Source organism: Paramacrobiotus metropolitanus, unplaced genomic scaffold (assembly GCF_019649055.1).
Source record: "Paramacrobiotus metropolitanus isolate TYO unplaced genomic scaffold, Prichtersi_v1.0 Parri_scaffold0000252, whole genome shotgun sequence".
NCBI classification, from domain to species: Eukaryota; Metazoa; Tardigrada; class Eutardigrada; order Parachela; family Macrobiotidae; genus Paramacrobiotus; species Paramacrobiotus metropolitanus.
The window spans coordinates 62,364-80,374 of record NW_026570472.1 but is presented as its reverse complement, the minus strand read 5'-3'; the positions used below and the strand labels follow the sequence as shown (position 1 = coordinate 80,374).

The 18,011-nt window shown below is 47.7% G+C and overlaps 2 protein-coding genes across 4 annotated transcripts; one reads left to right on the top strand and one right to left on the bottom strand.

Moving 5' to 3' along the window:
• Positions 1-4,764: 4,764 nt before the first annotated feature.
• Positions 4,765-9,762, bottom strand: LOC129601571 (uncharacterized). The gene is made up of 4 exons (XM_055500406.1): positions 9,759-9,762; positions 7,804-8,218; positions 7,090-7,567; positions 4,765-6,345 (listed from the first exon to the last, which is right to left on the bottom strand). The coding sequence occupies exons 1-4, from the start codon at positions 9,760-9,762 to the stop codon at positions 4,765-4,767; spliced, it is 2,478 nt and encodes an 825-aa protein (XP_055356381.1).
• Positions 9,763-10,524: 762 nt separating this feature from the next.
• On the top strand, positions 10,525-16,370 carry LOC129601572 (uncharacterized). Of its 3 annotated transcripts, none has more exons than XR_008692248.1 (4): positions 10,525-10,728; positions 11,010-11,316; positions 11,409-12,547; positions 12,639-12,689. XR_008692248.1 is itself a non-coding variant. In XM_055500407.1 (3 exons), exons 1-3 carry the CDS (start codon positions 10,607-10,609, stop codon positions 11,628-11,630), a joined length of 651 nt encoding a protein of 216 aa, XP_055356382.1. In that variant the 5' UTR covers positions 10,525-10,606; the 3' UTR covers positions 11,631-16,370. The 3 variants fall into 3 exon arrangements, 1 of the variants encoding a protein (XP_055356382.1); XR_008692247.1 differs by having other exon boundaries at positions 12,629-12,689; XM_055500407.1 differs by having other exon boundaries at positions 11,409-16,370.
• The last annotated feature ends 1,641 nt before the right edge of the window (positions 16,371-18,011 follow it).

Genomic DNA, 18,011 nt, shown 5'->3' with positions numbered 1-18,011 from the left:
CCGGTACGCCTGCACGGGACAGATCGAGCGGCAGGTGGCCGCCAGCGCTACGGAGCAGCCTAGCCCGGTTCGGTCGGTTTTGGTGACCTTAAGGCGCACGATAACTTGGTTGCCGCAATCAGGGTGTGCTGAGCATCGCATCGGTCATTTCGTGGGCTGGGCACTTCGCCAGTACGTTGAAAACCAAAATACAGCATGCCTGAGCATGGTAAAGACTGCCCACTGCATCGCCAGTTCGTAAGAAGATATTCCAATATGGCGAAGGCTGCGTTCCAGGCACCGCAGTATCTGCAGGGTCACAGGTTGGCTTGTGTACGGGCGCGGGGCAGCAAGGCGTCGGTAGCCCTGCTGTGCCCGCACCACAAGGTCGTGATCTGTGGGTGATTTTAGGTCCGCTTCGCGGTGGCGCTTGTGTATGCCGGCGAGGTAGACAGCGACAGTGCGGAACGATTTCTTGGTGGAGAATAACCGAGCGACGTATTCGGTGACGGTATCCGGCGATGCCGGCAAGGAAGTTGGCAATCTGGACTTGCAGGACGCTGCGAACTGGTTGAATTCGGCGCGTCGTGCGTCTTTCTCGTGGAGTTGGCGATGTGAGCGCTTAGGAGCCGGTCAAGGCTGGCTGTCAGCTGTATGTTTGGAGCAGTTGCGGGAAAATCTCTGGGCATGGATCCGGATGTTCCAGCGCTGTTGGTGCGAGGCTGCGAGCATCTGTGACCATGAAAACGAGACAGAGAATCAGCAATCTCGCTGTTAACGGCGCGTATATACTTGAGCGTAAAGGTCATGTTAGCGGAGGCGGCCACCGTTAGTATGCTGCGCATAAGGTCCAACACGCTGGCGTTGGTCGTTCGCAGGTTTCAAGGCAAGCGTGGCCCCTTCGTTTTCACAGTGAAAGATGACTCGTTTCCGCGCAGACTCGAGCCACATACAAATAGGCTAAGAACTGTGGGAATCAGTTCCAAATACTCGATGCACGGCTTTCGCTGGAGGATCCACTGTGGCCAGCGCAGATGGAACCATGACCCTTGATAAAATTCCCGAGTCCGTGAGTTCCAGACGCGTCTGTATACAGGTTAAGTGCTTAGTACGTCAGCTCAGGTCCACCCGGGCGGATAAAAATAGTTGTGCCGTTCCTGGCTGGGAGGAACTCTCCACCCGTCGAGATCTTTTTCGTTTCAGCGGTAATTACAATAGGTCTTCGGCGGCGGTTGTCGGCTAGGGAGCAATCTTCCGCCGCGTAAACAGCCGGCTTGCTGAGGTACACTTGGAAGCGAAGACAAGAATTCCGATTAGGCATTGAAGCGGTTGTTTCGTGCACAGGTCACGGTTGCTCCAGTCATAGCGTGCTTCCTCAATGCTTCGTCGCTTGTCGCCTGGTAAACTGAGGGTTTGACGAATTGAGTCCAGGTGTATGCCCAGAAACGTCAGCTGAGTCGCAGGCCCCTCAGTCTTGTCGTGCGCCAAGGGGACCCTGAGCTCACCGCACGTATGAATCATGGTGACCATTAAGTACTCCACTCTTTGCTTCCGTGTCTGCCCAGAAAAAGGTAGTCATCGACATACTGAGCATGCTGTCCAGGCCGGCAACATTGGACACGATCCAGTGAACTGGGCTGGCAAACTGCTCAAACACGCACGGCGATGCTCTGCACTTGAAAGGTAGCATTACGCCAAAAAAACTAACCGTTCCGCTGGTAACCTAGCAGGTTCCATTCCAGTGGGCACACAGGGATCAATCGGAATGCGGCTTTCAGACATCCATTTGTGCCATAAGTGCACCTCTACCGCGTTCTGTCAAGATCGACCCCTTTGAAAAAGGTGGATGATAGAACTGGCTCAATCGGTGCCCAACTTTTATCGCGCGACAGTCGCGGACACGATCGTGACGCTGAGGTGTCCGCGATGCCCGTATATCCCCGCGACGCACGGCGACAGTGCTTATGCCGCAGTCAGGCTTACCTGCCCCGACGGCGCGATGAAAAATATCGTTAATCGAATATTTGTAGTTAGGTTACTTAGGTATGTCCTTGTTAACATGACTGTAATTGTGTGATAATTAAAACTTACAAAATTATAAATTTCAATTTGTCGTGTGTACTGTTAAATCAGTGTGCTAGAGTATACTGCACCACACAATAAAAAGACGCTGGATCCTTGTTGAAGTCTCTGCCGTAGAAATATTGAATCAGTTTCCCACCTTCTTCGCCTGAATTTCATGTATATCGCATTTCTATTCTGCTAGTATTTTTCGTGAATTTTCAAAAAACCTTGCATGCACTTCCGCGGAATTCTTGTTGCAGGTACAATACTGTACACTGTGCTATTCTCATCCCCAGGATGTCTTTTTTGTTTAATCGAATGATCTAGTTCTGAGAAATAAGAAAGTTATTAAGCAATGGAGTGTGTCAAACGAAAATAAAGCGTACATTGACGAAACGCTCAAAGCGTTGTTGTTTGATGGTAACATTGAAAGCGCTGTCTTCATTACTTAGTTACTCTAATCTAAACCCTTCGATGATCATATAAATATTCGGCAGTATTTTACCCACCGTTTCCCGTTTTGGCCGTGACCTTTCCCATCTCCTACCGCAGGCGCCACACCAAACGCTTGGCCGTGTTCATCTGCCTGGGCGTCGTTATCTACGTCCATCTGTTGATTTTGCCGCCATTTTAGTCGATCAACTGCTGCATTATCCGGCCGTATACGCTAAGTACCAGGACTGCGGGCATTATTCGCCCGACTTCCTGGATTTTAATAAAGCCGATGACATTATCAATCGCCTCCTCCCGATGCTGATTGTCATGGTCGCCTATGTGTTCATTATTGTTAAACTGTGGCTGAAGAGAAATTCACGTCGCCGCAGCGTTGCGATTAGTCTAAGGAAGTTTCCAGCCAAGAAAAAAAGTTCCAAGCAGAATTCACAACCCACCGCTGCACAGCCATCGCCGCCAAAGAAAACCGTGAAACCGCTCGTCGGATTAACGCTGACGACGATCAGTGTGGTGGTCTGCTGGGCGCCGATACAGACGTTCTTCTTCATGGGGTTGTTACTCCACATCGGATTGCCCAGCATCATCTTTACCATCGTGCCCACGCTGTAGGTATTCGCTGCAGGCAATATCCGGTTGGGGAGCTCTGACTCTTCGAAATTCCAAAAAGTTTTCAATGCATTCAGGTTTACCAAAAGTTTTATTATGAACCGATCTTCTTCAAATTTTGCATCTGAAACGCACATAAGCATACAGATCGTTTTTTTACACGGGACTACTGTTCTGGCATTTTTTTAACATTTTAAAATGAATTATAAAATTTTTGAAACTCATTTTAAATTTTGAACAAAACGACGGAACTCTGGTTTGTTGTAAAAACGATTTTTATGCTTAGTGTACTGTATTTAAGTGCGAAATTGGAAGGTGATCGGTCCGTAACTGAGACTTTTGGAACATCTGAATGCATTTAAACTTTTTGGAATTTTCTCACAGCCCTAACTCCGAACCGGATGTTGCGCGCACAAACGGTTTCCACGCCAATGAATACAAATCATCTGCCATTAGAATGACAGGAACCAAATAAAAATGTGTTTGGGACCGCAAGATAGTGAAAGTTTTCGTGCATGTACGCGAATTTGGTGCCATGTAGCCGGTCACTTCTCTTAAATTCCAAGAAAAACTCTGGCAGTTATGTTTTTGCGAATGTGCCGGCGCAATATCAAAACACCTGACATAACAAGCAGATACGCACAAAAACTGGTAAAACCCTTAGAAACATGATATAGAAAATTGCTAATTGCCTAGCCTTACCTATTTGCAGCTGGCGGGTCGTTTTGCCAATGCCAGTCAGTAGTCTGTGATACAACTCTTACAACAAGTTGGTATACGTTCGCAGACTTTCATGTCACCGGAAGACTGACTCAGCCTGCCAAAGTTCAAACGCTACCAGTCTTTTTTGCCGAGAACGGGGATTTTTATCCAGAAGTGATTGAATGTTGAGAGTTTCTGGCTCGGCTTTACATGAATTGTTTTACCCGTTTCATTGGTCGTAAAATGGAGATGTACGAGTAACTGGAGAGGCTGCTGTTGAATGCAATGCTATGCTAAGGTTTCACTGTTACAGTACACATCTTCTTTTATAGTGTACTAAGCAGGGCGCCATCCACTGGAGACCGAGAAACGGCCGAAAAATTCACCGTTGGGGGAATCGAATGGGCTATGTCGTTAGATCCGCGTAGGCAGCACCACAGCGCAAAGTGTTGAAAATCCTTGGAAGACTTTGTCGCTGTATATGAGCCGCTTCTCTCCCCACACTGTATATATAATAAACTCTTTTCGTACGAACACACTGTCGTATGCTGCTGTGCGAGTACTAATCACTGGATCAGGATGAGCCGAACGGTGGTCCGAACCTATCTTCTACAAATTTTGCCCACAAATTTCCATAAATATGATGGTTGTTTTTATACCAACCCACATTTGCACAATGTTTTCCGAATTTTAAAATGAATTTTGACATTTTCATAAATTATTTTAAAATTTGAAATTTACATCTACGCGATCAAGAAACCAGGTTTGGTTGAAGTGGCAAATAAAAAACAATCTGGTTTGATTGTTCGCGTTTGTCTAAGAAATCTCTGGAAATTCTTCACTTTTGTACGTTCGAAATAGAAAACGCCAGAGCACATAGTCATAGTCCAGTGTTGCTGCTAAACAGTTGAAAATTCAGTAGTAGTTTCCGCTAATCGGCGCTAAACGCTTCCGCCAGGATCAACTGCTGTCAACGTTTTTTGTCAACCCGTTATGACTCATACGGTTAATGACCTGGATCTGCGTCCCGTTGAGCTGCAGCACACTCCACGTTGTTCCGTGGCCTCGCGGCACATAATAGTGGCCTAGTTGCATACTGCCTCGGTACACCAGCTCCGCTCCCGACACACCCAGTGCCGGGGAATTCATCGCCTCCCGGTTGGTGTAATCGTGCACCTTAACCGTATACACTCCCTGAAGCTGTTTTCGCACGGTCACGGTCTCCGGTCCGTAGCTCTTGGTGACGTCCACATCCAGGTCCGTGTGATTGCCCGGGCTGAGCTTGGAGTACCAGTACACGTGCATCTGATTGCGGTTGCCTTCTATCGGACCCCAAACATGTAAATCTAAATCCAGCGGCCATTCGCCCCAGTGTAAAACAAACCGCCACTGCTGTCGGGAGACGACGGGGACTATCACGTGGTTTTGACCCGGTTTCTCCATCCCGCCAAGGATCACCACGGTAAATGCGGTCGGCGCGAACTCGGGTTTGGAGAGGGTTGCAGTGTAGTGACCCGTCGGGAGGGTGACCGTCCAGCGACCGGATACCAGGGTGGTGGCCGTAGCAGCAACGTCCCCGGTCAAGACGTTGATCCCGGAACGAAAGTGGATGAGGACCCCGGGTTCCGTTTGACTGGTCACCGCGTTAGTGACGTTCCCGCTAGCGGTACCGATGCCGGTGAAGCGCTGGTTAATGTACAGCATTGGCTCGACCACCAGCGTTTGTTGGACGGTTACCGGCATCCCGTGCAACAAGGCCGGATAGTAGCCCGGGAGTTCGAAGTGGAGGTCGTAGCTCGGCATGCTCGGTAGCGACATCGAGAAATCTCCTTTGGCGTTCGTGTGTCTCGTTGATTGAAAGTTTTGTCGGGGTAGTCGAGCGGTTACGCTGACGCCTGGAAGGTAATCCAAGCTGTCTGCATCGCGAACCACGCCCTGGATGGTTCCGTGCGGAAGGAAGACGACCGGGTTGATCGTGGTCGTTGTAGGTGACGTTGCCGCCGCTGTCGTGGTGGTCGTGGTCGTCGAAATGGTTGTTGTTGTCGGAAGTCCCATCGTTGTAGCGTACTCTACAATTGCTCGATCAAGAAGCTTTCGGAAACTCTGCAGGGAACTTGCATTGAGAAGTTTGTCACAATCTGGTGGCACTGCTGACTGGCTAATGGTCAACGGTGTGAAGAACGCCTTAATGTTTTTAACGGTAAGTTGTAACGGTCGAATGGACGTTTCGAGCACCGACGTATCCGCTTCCATATCGGCGTAGTGGACGGTCCGGTTTAAAGCGAAACTCCCGTATCTTACACGTGTGATAATATGGGTCCCGAAATGCTTGAGGAAGCTTATGTATTCCGCTGGGTCGTAGAGGTCCGGTAAGGAACAAGCCGTGGATAGTAAGTGTGAGTCGAGGAACAGGTCTTCTTTGTTGTAGACGTATCTCATCTCGTGCTGATACGATTGCCTGAACGTATCGTTAATTGTAGCGCCGTGCCGGATGCTGCGCATTATCGGGCTGCGCATTCCCACGCTAGCATGGATTACCGGCTGCAAAGTAGACCGCGTAGTTTATCATCGAGTGAACCTTACTGATTTAAGGGAAGTGGGCCGGTACATGGTACCAAATCCGTGTACATGCACGAAAACTTTCGCTTTCGCGCACTCCCAAACACATTTTTGTTTCAGTTTATGACGTTTTGTAGCCAGAAGATCTGTATACACTGGCGTGAAAACCGTTAGTGCGCGCAACATCCGGTTCGGGAGTTATGGCTGTTAGAAAATTCCAAAAAGTTTAAATGCGTTCAGGTGTACCAAAAGTCTCATTGTAGACCAATCTCCCTCAAATTTTGCACGTAAATGCACATAACCATGAGGATCGTTTTTATACCATCCACTGTTCTGTCCAAAAATTTTAAAATTTTTGAAATTCATTTTAAAATTTGAAAAACATGCTAGAACAGTGGATCGGTGCATGTACACGAATTTGGTACCATGTACCGGGCCACTTCCCTTAATGGGCCCGTACAATTTTAAGACAAGATTTTGTATTCTTCACAATGTCATAATATGGTCGCTTTCACACAAAGAGTAACAAGTCTGTGTATGTCACAGTTAGAGCGTAAAAATCAGTCTTATAAGTGAAGGCCGAAAAACAGCCTTTTTGCACATGATCGAAGGGTCAGCTCGCTCTGCTGTTATGTTAGTCGGACGGTCCGACAGAAATTGAATCACGTCCTAATTTATCGATAGCAAATACTGCGACATGCAAGGCTTCATTAGCCAAAGACTTACGTCAAGACCATCAATGTCCAGCGTGCTTAGAATTACGTCCTGATACTCCTCCACCGCACGAAAGATATGTTTTTCCTGTGTATGCCCGGTAGGCGGCAGCGTTGTACAGAGCACTGTGTCGTTGCAGTTCCCGGTGACAGGGCAATCCTTAAACCGGAGAATCGGTTCGCCGCTGTGAATACCGGCGTGAAATTCCGTCCCTAGTGGATCGGCGCGTAACAGATCGTATCCGTGACCCAAGACATTAGTGTACGCATCGCTGACACAGGGGTGCCGTTGACCCGCCAAGAAATTCCGCGTTTGGATGGCCCTGATCTGACTGCGGATCTCCTTCGGCCAGGGAGTTATCTGCGGTGTGGCGATCGGCTGTTCGGTTTGGGCTTCGTTGCTGTAGGCATCCATTGCTCGGTACAGGTTGTCGGCAACGGTTTTCAACCAGACCGGTTGGTTGGCTTCGGACATTCCATCGAACAGTTGTCTGTAAATACAGCGCAGGACCCACAGGTGAAAGCGGCCAGTTCGGTTTGCAGTCCGAAAACGCGACAATGAAATAACTAAATAATGTCGACATCCACATATCGAATGCGCAGAAATCGCCGGTACTGCTTTACTCGCAGTATTTGTTCAAACAAAACAATTACTTACCTTTTTCGTCCTGTCCTCTATATGGCTCTATTTACCGTATAATTGTTGTACAAATGCTGATAACGTTACCTGCAGATCTCGTTAAGGGACCGGTTTAGATGGACCTTGTCAAGGAGCTGCGAAATTTCCAGCAGATGAACCGGCAACGTAATGTTGTGCGCGGCAGTCTCGTTGACAACGCTGTCCGAACGCGGGCCCTTCATTAAATCGTCGGCAATTCGTACGAGCATGCTGTCGGTAATATACCGCAGCTGAATTCCATCCGCCCAGTGGACGCTGTCACCAGTGAAGGTTGTGCCGCTGCGTACCAGATGCTGGAATATCGCTTTCGGATCCACGAACACTCGGGTCCGCGATTGCTTGACCAGTAGCAATGTCTCGATCATGTGCGTGCCGAAGCGTTTGAGAAAGGCCACGTATTCGTCACCATCGTACTGCTCGGGAAGCCGGCACACGCTTTCAGCGAAATCGTCTTGAAGAGAAACTGCAATTACGCATTCCGGAGATGCATTTTAACATTTTTACCTTCAGACTAGTATTGCTTAAAGGGTGACAGGTGAACAAGGCAGTCGGGACGGCATGGTTTCCGGCAATGTGGATTACAGGATACAATGCATTCCTGTGCATGCCGTGTTGACGTGATCAGTCCACGCAACCAAAACTGGACGTCAGATGTCGCAGTTGCACATCGGTATATCCAGCGGAAGTTGTGAATCGGTTGGTCCGGTAACGCTACAGGGGAAGTACCGGCGATGGGCAGCAAATTCGTTCCTTCAGCTTCCTTGAATGCGTCAGTTTAACACTAAACTGTGAAAATATAAACAGCCCGTGATACACATTTACGCTCACTTTCGCATCGAATGCACAGAAGAATTTGAAATCCCACATTATTTCTATAACAGAGAGTACCCGTTAAGGACGCCCCTTTTTTTAGAACTACTTATACCTTTATTCTATAAGATGGAGAAGGATTTGGGGGTGTGTGTACATCGAAAAACCTAGAAACAGCCGATAACATGGGGTATAAGTGAACCGCCGCATGCTTTCGTTTGCCGCTGTGTGGTATGTGATTTTTTATCGTTGTGTCGCCACTGCTCCTGAGAACAAATCTTTTGCACAACCACTTAAAGGCACTGATCCATCAGCAAGTATGGAACCGGGAATGGACCAATAGAATAAGCTAAAATCCATTCCATTCCCGGTAGTAATCGTCCGGTCGTCCTTCGCAATGAGAAATTGGACGAGGACGACGGCTGGCTTCCGTGAGACGCTTTCAGTTTTCGCAATCCGGATTCTGAAAATACTTACTGGCGGTTCGGACACCGGTCGCATCGCGCACGGTATTTTCTGCATGTGTTTACATTAGTCAACTTGATAAATTTTTATAATTTCGTGAGTTACCTTGAGGGCACCAGCAAAGATCCGTAACAACGGTGCTGTTTCTACAGCATGTTCGTGAACAGTTTTGTGCACCAATGGTGCTTGCAGTACGTAGTACATACACAAGTATTTCCGCTCCATTAATTAAATAATAGGCATTTGTTTGTCAGCTTCCACTGGTGCATATTCGTTGTTTTTACTTGGCATTAGGCAGAATTCTGGACCACACAACAATATTGACTATAAAAATTCGTTGTTCACCCCTTCCATTGTATTAAATATATGGCACCGCATGTTGTACGACCGGAAAACATGAAGACCGGCGCGACGTCTTCCTAGCTGTGGTGTCCTGGGTTGGGGGAAACGTGACAGGCTTTTGTCGAAAATGTCAGCGAAACCGAGAAGAGGAAAAAACGCGATTCCGCGACATTAACGTAAATCGTTACACAATCGTAGGGAAGTCTGATGACAGCAGACCGGGCGTGAATAGTATGCAGACGCGGGGAGAAGTCAGTAACATCAATGGAACGGCAACGAGGTTCAAAGCGGTTCAAGCGCGGATGTGCGACTTTTGCACACCAAAGCCGGCCGATCCATTCTTTCAAAGGTTTCGTGGTGGTTAAAGCGGGCTCCGGCAAACTCACCCATTACTACAGATTATTACTGTAGCTACGTATTTTTAATCCCTGTTACCTTTTATTTATTTAGATAATCGAGAAATACAAGAATGTAATACTGAAAGTATTACAGCCTTGCAACACGGCGGTTACTCAAAAGCTTGTGTGTGTTCTGTTAAATTTGTACAAAGTCATTCGATCCTCTACTCTACGATTGCCGATGTTGTTGCGTAATTTACTTGTGAAATTTTGGTTGATTTACTCATGTGAAAATGTGTAAATGGAGAAAAAATATTTTTTAGATGTAAAGAATGCATTTTTAAAACAGTTTTATACGAATACTCAGCAAACAGTTTATTAAACTCGGTTTCCCGCTTTGCTTCGGCCTTAAGCGCAAGCCAACAGCGGTGCGCTTCCCTACTCTAGTACGTATTGATTTTAGGTTTGGTTAAATTGTAATATTTAGATTTGGTTATGCCGGAGCGCCAAGGATGAATTCCCGCAGGCAGAACTGTCGTAGCATGTACATGAGGTTTTTACAGCGGAATGAATAATTATACAAAGTATTATAGAAATATACACGGAGCGAAACGCAGTCATCTTTAACCATACTTCTATACGAGTTGTTATTTCTTGTAAAGTTGCAAGCTGTATCAGGCAGAAGACTAGCTGAGTCATTTATTTTTCTCAGATTCTCTTTACTGATTCGACAATGATCATGTGGACTTGGAGCCTGTTATTTGCGGCACACGCCGTTTCTTTTTAATACCAGTTTACATACAGTATACGAAGCTCGTGATGCTTGGTCCTGTGTTTGTGCTATCAGTGCGTGTTGCGAGTGTACAGATACTTGTTTCAATTTAGATCAGTTTTTAATGTTTTCTGCATTTGTTGCCAGAATGCGGACAACTGCCATCGCAGTAACATTTCTGTACTTGATTCTGTTGGCTGATTTGCCAGGAGTATACCAGCAGACAACCGATGCAGAATACACCAGGTATGTTAAACATACCCTGATTAAAATTAATCAGTTCCGGATATCAGTGCGGTTTTTGTCCCATTGTTGGACTAATAAAACTTCTAGGCTAACCAGATAATAAACCAAATTCAATGGTAAACCAGACATTTTTTGGCGGACCGAACGCTATACGAACCAGACGAAAAAATTGTTTTTTTACTCGTCGATTTTGCACTCGTATACAGTAAGCGTAGAATCCCTTGATTGACAATTGCGCAATAATAATGTTCTGAACTTTCTTATGCTGGACGATTTTACAGCGAGCCGGAGCTGGAAAGGCCTGAAACGGCCAGTTCGGCGTCCGCTCCACCGTCATCCTACTTTCTGGGCGCCGGCTACGATGTGCAGTATGCCAATCCCCGTTCGCTGACTTTGGATTCCGGTATCACCCGAAACAGCATCACATCGACGAAGCTCCTCCAGTTTAAATATGCCAATGATACCCATTGTCCACTATATGCCAAATGCGATATACCTCCGAACACTAGCCAGAAATATAAGGTTGCCGTGCGCACCTTCGCTGATTATCAGAATCACATCAAAACCACACTGAAGATAAGAACCACGGTAAAAACATCTAAGACGTATTTCGTAGTGATTGATGTTCGGTCAATATATTTATTTTTACGTAGCACTAGCAGGCGGATTTTGCCTTGTAGAAAACAATGACCAACAGCATCGGAATTTTGGCTGAAGAACTGGAAGAAGCGCGCGCTCATCTCAACGACGGTTTATTCTTCGTTGACTACATCGGACAAGTGGTTTTCGAAGAAGACCGGCTGCAGCATAACTGGTTCGAGCATACAGCACGGCTAATAGAAACGACTGTTTGCACTTGTGCAGACACTAGAGACATAGTGTGTACAATTTCGTATACCTAAATTCAAAACCGAGGATCTTTTTTAACTAAATATGGTCAATTTGTTTTCTAAATTTTGACCGAAACAGAAATGCTTTACGAAATACCTATTCAAAAAGGCAACCCAACCAAAAACCACAGAAAACACGAATCTCAGGATTCGTGAGATCAACCATACATTTTTATGGATCTTACCTGCGCAGTTAGTGCACAACCCGGTCCTGATAACGAGCACGTAAAGGTACAGCTAATTCATATTAAGAGCGCTGTTAGCGCTTCATACGATGGCCACTACCCTACCTTTCTTTTTGGCGTGACCCGTTAATTTACACTTTTCGCTGTATTTTATCGTGCTCTTCATCCGGACCGGCTGGTACCAATCCGCGGGAAAGTGCGCACATTTGCACAGCCTGACGATTGTGTCGCTAAGGAACAGCTCCAGCTCCGCCTGTGTTTGCGGGCCCCAAGACACTTTACCTTAATTCTACACGCGAATACCCAACCCGTCAACCAGTACTAATGATCCTGCATCCTGTCAAGTGTCAGCCAACTTCTGTACTTACCAATGATGCGAACCGAAAAGTTTCCGGAAGCCTAGATTCGTTGACGATCTCGGCGGAGGACGGCCGCATGCCGAGATATTTTGCACTAGGGACGCTGAACCCCGGGATACGGCCTGGAGCCGCCCTGGGCCTGATTGATTGATTAGTGACTTATTTCTGAGCAGCCAAGCCCGTAAACGCACATTCTCACATATCTTATCCGTTGAAGAACATCGGACATACTCGGCTAGCTAAGTCACCGCAACTCGTTAAACACCAGTAATACGTACGCTCGAGAAGCAACACAGGACAGAACTGATGGAGGTACGCTGCAAATCCAAAATCTTTAAAACCTACGAAGTACGATGCAGAAAACGAAAGGACAGAAACTGCAAAGGTATGGATAGTTCTTTGCGCTTAGTGTACCCTGTACCTAATTGTTAGCTAATCATTGTCTTTTCGGTTACTGCACGCAAAGTTGTTGGCAGTTGTTGTGCACGCTGTCTCTGGTGACCTTTCACCCATTGCCGGCCTGCACAGTTGAGTCAGCTGACTGTTCGCTCGAAGAGCATAATTGGCACCTTGTCGTTGAATTTTCATTGATGCTGCAGAATCACCGCACAGATTTCGTGCTGCTGCTCAGCGTGGACGGGTGCAGCGAAGTCTCAGTTAAGTGCCTAGACCTTTGTCTTAGCAGCGTACGGCGGTGTACTTATAAGGAAAACGTTGATTGTGGAAAAATTACATAAGACGTGTAAGTAACAGTAATAAACGGGCCTTTAACAATAGTTAAATAAAAACGCAGCTTCTCCGGTTACATCCCGAATTTTACGAACCATGAAGCGGATAAAACAATTCGTATAAGGCCGAACCAAAAACTGCTAGCTTTTAATCACTTCTGGATAAAAAGTGACCGTTTTCCGAAAGAATTTGTAGCCTTTGAAACTTTTGGCTGACTGAGCCACGCTTCCGGCGACATGAAAGTCTGTATCCGTACACTAATTCGTTGCATCCCAAACTATTGGCTTAAAGTCTTACACTGACAAACAGAATTTAACAGTGATTACGTCATGCCGAGGGAATTCCGTCGTTACGGGATAGGCATGCCTGATGTAGCTGACAGGGAAGGTTATGTACATAATAAGCAATTTTCTGTAACACTTTCTTAAGGTTTTATTTCTGCAACCTGTCTGCGCAGTGCGCAGCCATATCTGATCGTTTTGTCCTGTGTTTTAATATGTGCGCCGGTATGTTTGTGAAAAACGTAACTGCGTGGATTCTTCCTAAAATTTATTATCAATGAAGTTACAGTCGGAAGTTTATACGGAGGTAAGTGAAAATATCTATTGGCCAGACGGAAAAAGATGATTAACCCGTTGACGGGCATTGGCGTCAGGGCGCAACATGGCGTTCAGAATTTTGTTCCAAGTGATCGCAAACAGTTACTTGATATCCCTTTGCATAATCAGCAACAAGGGACCTTAAAGCAGCAGTAACAACATAACTCAAACTTGTATCTTAAGTTAGTTACAAACTACAGGTGTCCAAAAATGACCAATTTCGGACTTTCTGACCTCTCGCAGATCTTGCTAATTACCTAATTAGTGGATGAGTAATTAAACCGGAGATAAATCAACAAGGAACAATTGACAACGCTTTATTCAAAAATGTCCAACGCAGATTCTATAAGTTGAACCATAGATGACCGCAGTCCGTCAAAAACGTGTGTTGCGTGCCAACACCATTGCCCATGAAGGGTCGTGAATACACGGGCGGGTGCACTTTCGACAGATTCTTATCACTACGTAACCGGAATAATTTAATATCGGTTCGGACGCCAAACATGCACCATGCGGTTTGGTTGTTGGAAGTTGGCAAAACATGGGGTTGCTGAACACCACCCCGGGCGGTCGGCATGGTAGACGTGATTTTAATTCTACCGTCAGTGTATAATTGTAGCTGTGTGAATTGAAATGGCAGCACAACACTGCTTTCTGCCGCGTTCCACCTTCGATACCGAATACCGATGCACCGCTTGGGCAAGCAAAGCTGTGAAGCCACGTAGCTTTAAAAAACATGCAAATTTTGAGTTTTGACCAGTCTCGGGCGACTGCAAACTGTAATGATCACATTAGCGATGTTAACGTTTCCGAACAGCCTTGTATAGGTCACATCCGGTCGCTAATGAATTTCGTTCGAAAAAGTGCGAGTGACAACTAATATCTGGTTCGGCGCCAATCGCCTTTGCATCTGAACCATTTCCGCCGCTGTCCCCATACCGGCAACTGCGGCCACATCCATGAAACGTGCAAAGCCGAACAACGCAGGCAGTGTGAAGGTAACTCGGTGTGTCAGAAATGCAGGAAGTGCAATGTTAAATTGCACAAAGACTGCTTCGTTTAGTGCCATAGGAGAGATTGATGAACGTTTTGGGAAAGAATAGTCTCAGAATCGCTTGTTTTCTACGTTTTTTGTATATAGCAGTGGTCAAAATGCAACAAAACGGGTTTTGGCAGTTTTTAATTTTTTACTGACCAGTGGTCAAATTGTTGACCACTTCTATACTTCTCTTTTAAAGTACTTTTTTTGTGCTATTTAATGAAGTAAGTGTTTTTACTTTATTCCTGTTAGCTTAATTGTTACAAAAATAAGCATTTATATGCTGTAGACCGTCCATGGGCACTGGCGTTGGCAAACACCCTAGTCACCACCACTGACCTATGGTCAGCACAAGCTCACAAAAAATTCCCTATCTTAATTGATTTTTTTCATCGGGAAATCCCGATTTTCAAAAGAAAATTCGCACTCCTTCGGGTGCCGCCCGCTGGAGGGTTAAAGTCGCAAATGGGGAAATGCTAACGATAGCAAATAAACTTGGTCCTGGCCATAATCAAAATCCGAAAATACAGCGATAGGTAACAAGTTCAATCATACGACAAAAGTGAACTGTCGCTTTTAACGTCGCAGCATTTTGTGGTGAACGGTGAGCGTCACACAGGCCGACACGGGCGAGGCAGCAGCCTGGGGATCCTCCAGCGGGCGCACAATGCTCCACCGATTAACTGATAAGTCGTACTTCTCCCAGTGGGCCAGCGGTACCCCGAGGCGGCTGGATCCCCCGCACACGAACAGCTGGTTGTTCAAGGCGAACATGCAGTGTCCGTAGCGCGACACGGCCAGGTCGGGCAGGCGCTACCACTGTGCGCCGGCCACGCCCAGCTGCAGCCGTTCGCAGCTGCGAAGAACGGTTGATTCTGGACCGACGCCACCCGTCACGTACAGGTAGCCGTTGAGGACTTTGGCAGAGGCACCGCAGCGGAAAGATGACATGGCCGGCAACTGGCTCCACTGGTTGGTCACCGCGTCGTACATCTCCCCGGTGGCCAGCACGGGGTCTCCGGCCACATATCCGACCAGGATGATGAAATACCGATTGTTCCACACGTCAAAGGCCGCTTCTTTGCTGATAATTAGAAGCCATATTACTACGATACTTGTTCGTATTCTGCCGCTCAGCGGTTCATGTACATTTTGGTGAGAACTGAGAACTAACTAACCGAAAGCCGTTGGGATTGCGAACATTGTAGCCGAAGTGGCGCGCGTCAGGATCGAACGTGTAGGTATGGGAGGCTGTGTTGAGCGTAGTCCCGATGCGCCAGCCGTAGACCAGACCGCTGAGACTGACCTGTGGAGAGGCGGCCGTCGCCAGCTGCTCCTGGAACATGCATTCCATCTCCGTCGTCACCTGATCCCCATCAGCATCCTCATTCACCTTCATCGTCATGACGTAAGTTCGAAACTCCGTTCCCCGTTCGACACGGAACCACATCCGGTTGTTGACCACCGGGCCCATCTCCTTCACAACGTTCCACGTCTGGAGTTCCGTCGGCAGCGGTATGCGGTGCAGTGTGTTCCCGCGCGCGTCATACAGACGCAGACTGGTTTGATGTCGATCGGCGGAGAACAGGCAGGCCACTTCGATGAAGTGGCGTTCCCGCGGCGCGGCTGTGCAGCGGACGGCGTCTGGCGGGAAGAGGCGCGTCTGTAGGTCCAGAAGGACGTCGTGCAGCGGCCCGGTGGCGGTGAGAAGGGCCAGGGGCAGCATGTCGGGAATCAGATCCCAGCGCAGCTCCGGCAGGACGACCCGGAAGTTCTCCAACGTCCAGCGCGCAGGGTAATCCACGCGGAACCATTTCATCACTTTCTGACAAGGGCGACAGGTATTTGTTAACCAGTACTACAGCTTATTTTGGAAAGTACTAAAGCGTTGCTCACGGTTCTCAGATTTAAGAAGTACAGCTTATCACGTAATTCAGTGTAGAACTGTGTGCAGTGCAGAGCATGACACCGATGTACCGTACGGTGCAAAGACTGTTTATTGTATTTACGGAGAACTCCGAAAATACAGTATTAAAGACCTTACGAAATTGCCAACAGCAATACTTGCACAAGAGCGCCTGATTTAATACGTCCTGCTACTGCCGTACATAGTTATGTAAATTTATTTTGGTTTTCTAGAAGTTTATGATCGAAACCTTAAAACCATCTGGAAAAACTAACAACAATTATGTAAAATTCCATTACTCGCAGAGAAACATCCTACACAACTGCGAAGGCCTCCGTAGTATGTACCGGAAAGCGTTGCACCAATTGATACTGCAGCAGATTGTACTGAAAATTTTGGATGAACTAAAATACTACTAACTCTACGGCACAAGTTTCGTATACTTATTATCAGCTACAGTTTTTACTACTTAGGATCAAGTAAAAGTTACTGCTCTTGCAGTACATGGTTTTCTACAGACTCAATAATACATCCCTGGCTGATCGAGCATTCGAAAATGCAGACAGAAACCCATCGACGCAAACTGTCGAAAAGGTAAACGCACCATTATTCGCGTGCGACTGCCTGCCGGCCTCGGCCGGTTTCTCTTACCAGATACAGCGCCATCTCAGTTGTGGCGGGAATGAAATCCTGCCGAAGATGCACCAGCAAAGCTTCCAGTGTCAGATGCGTGTCGGCCACGGGGGGATCGGCCCGCGGTGGCGGCCGGGTCTGGCTTAAATTAGATAGCTGAGCGATGTCGGTGGTGGCCCGGGACGAGACGGTGGCGCCCGGCTGGACGATCATCCAGGCCTCCGAGTCCTGGTCAGATGCGGCAGCCGTTAGCTGTGGTGTTCCTGCGTCGCAGTGAAGCACAGACACCATCATTAAAAGCAGCAACAGCTCGATATAGCATTATGTTATGCTTAACGCATTCGATTGCGTGTTAGACGGTTCAACGGACTACTAACGCTATCATACTAAAGTTAAGTTGGTAAGTTCCCTGTTTCAGCGCGGCACTTACGGTCGGCTGCACGCAGCACTCTTGAAGCGGGATCCTGAGAAAGGCGGAGGCAGCCTGTAGCTGAGCGGTGGTGGCAGGGCCGTCAGCGCCGCTGCGGGCGTGACGATCGTCAATGGGCAGACCGGGATACAGCGCCGCCTGCAGGCAGGACGAGATAGGCCGCCCACGGGGTGACGTGCGCCGGCAGAAGGACGTGATAGTCATGGCCCTGACGGCGCAAAGGCAGCGCCAAGGCCTCCACCGCCGACCAGCGACCGTACACCTTAAACGCCCCCGTAACTACGGCCACGAATTGCGGCGCTGCGCTCCGTTCCTGCTCGCCGGCACTGCTGACGCATTCGCTGCCGGGATCAGGCTTGACCGAGCCACATCCGGGGTCGGGTTTGATGCGGGTGATCTTGGTGGTACTGTCGCCAGCGTCGTCCGCTTTTCGCTTCCCCACACCGTCCATGATCAGGCTTCCTACATACAACCAGTCAAACCACAGGTGCTGCTTACTTTATTTGCTCTATA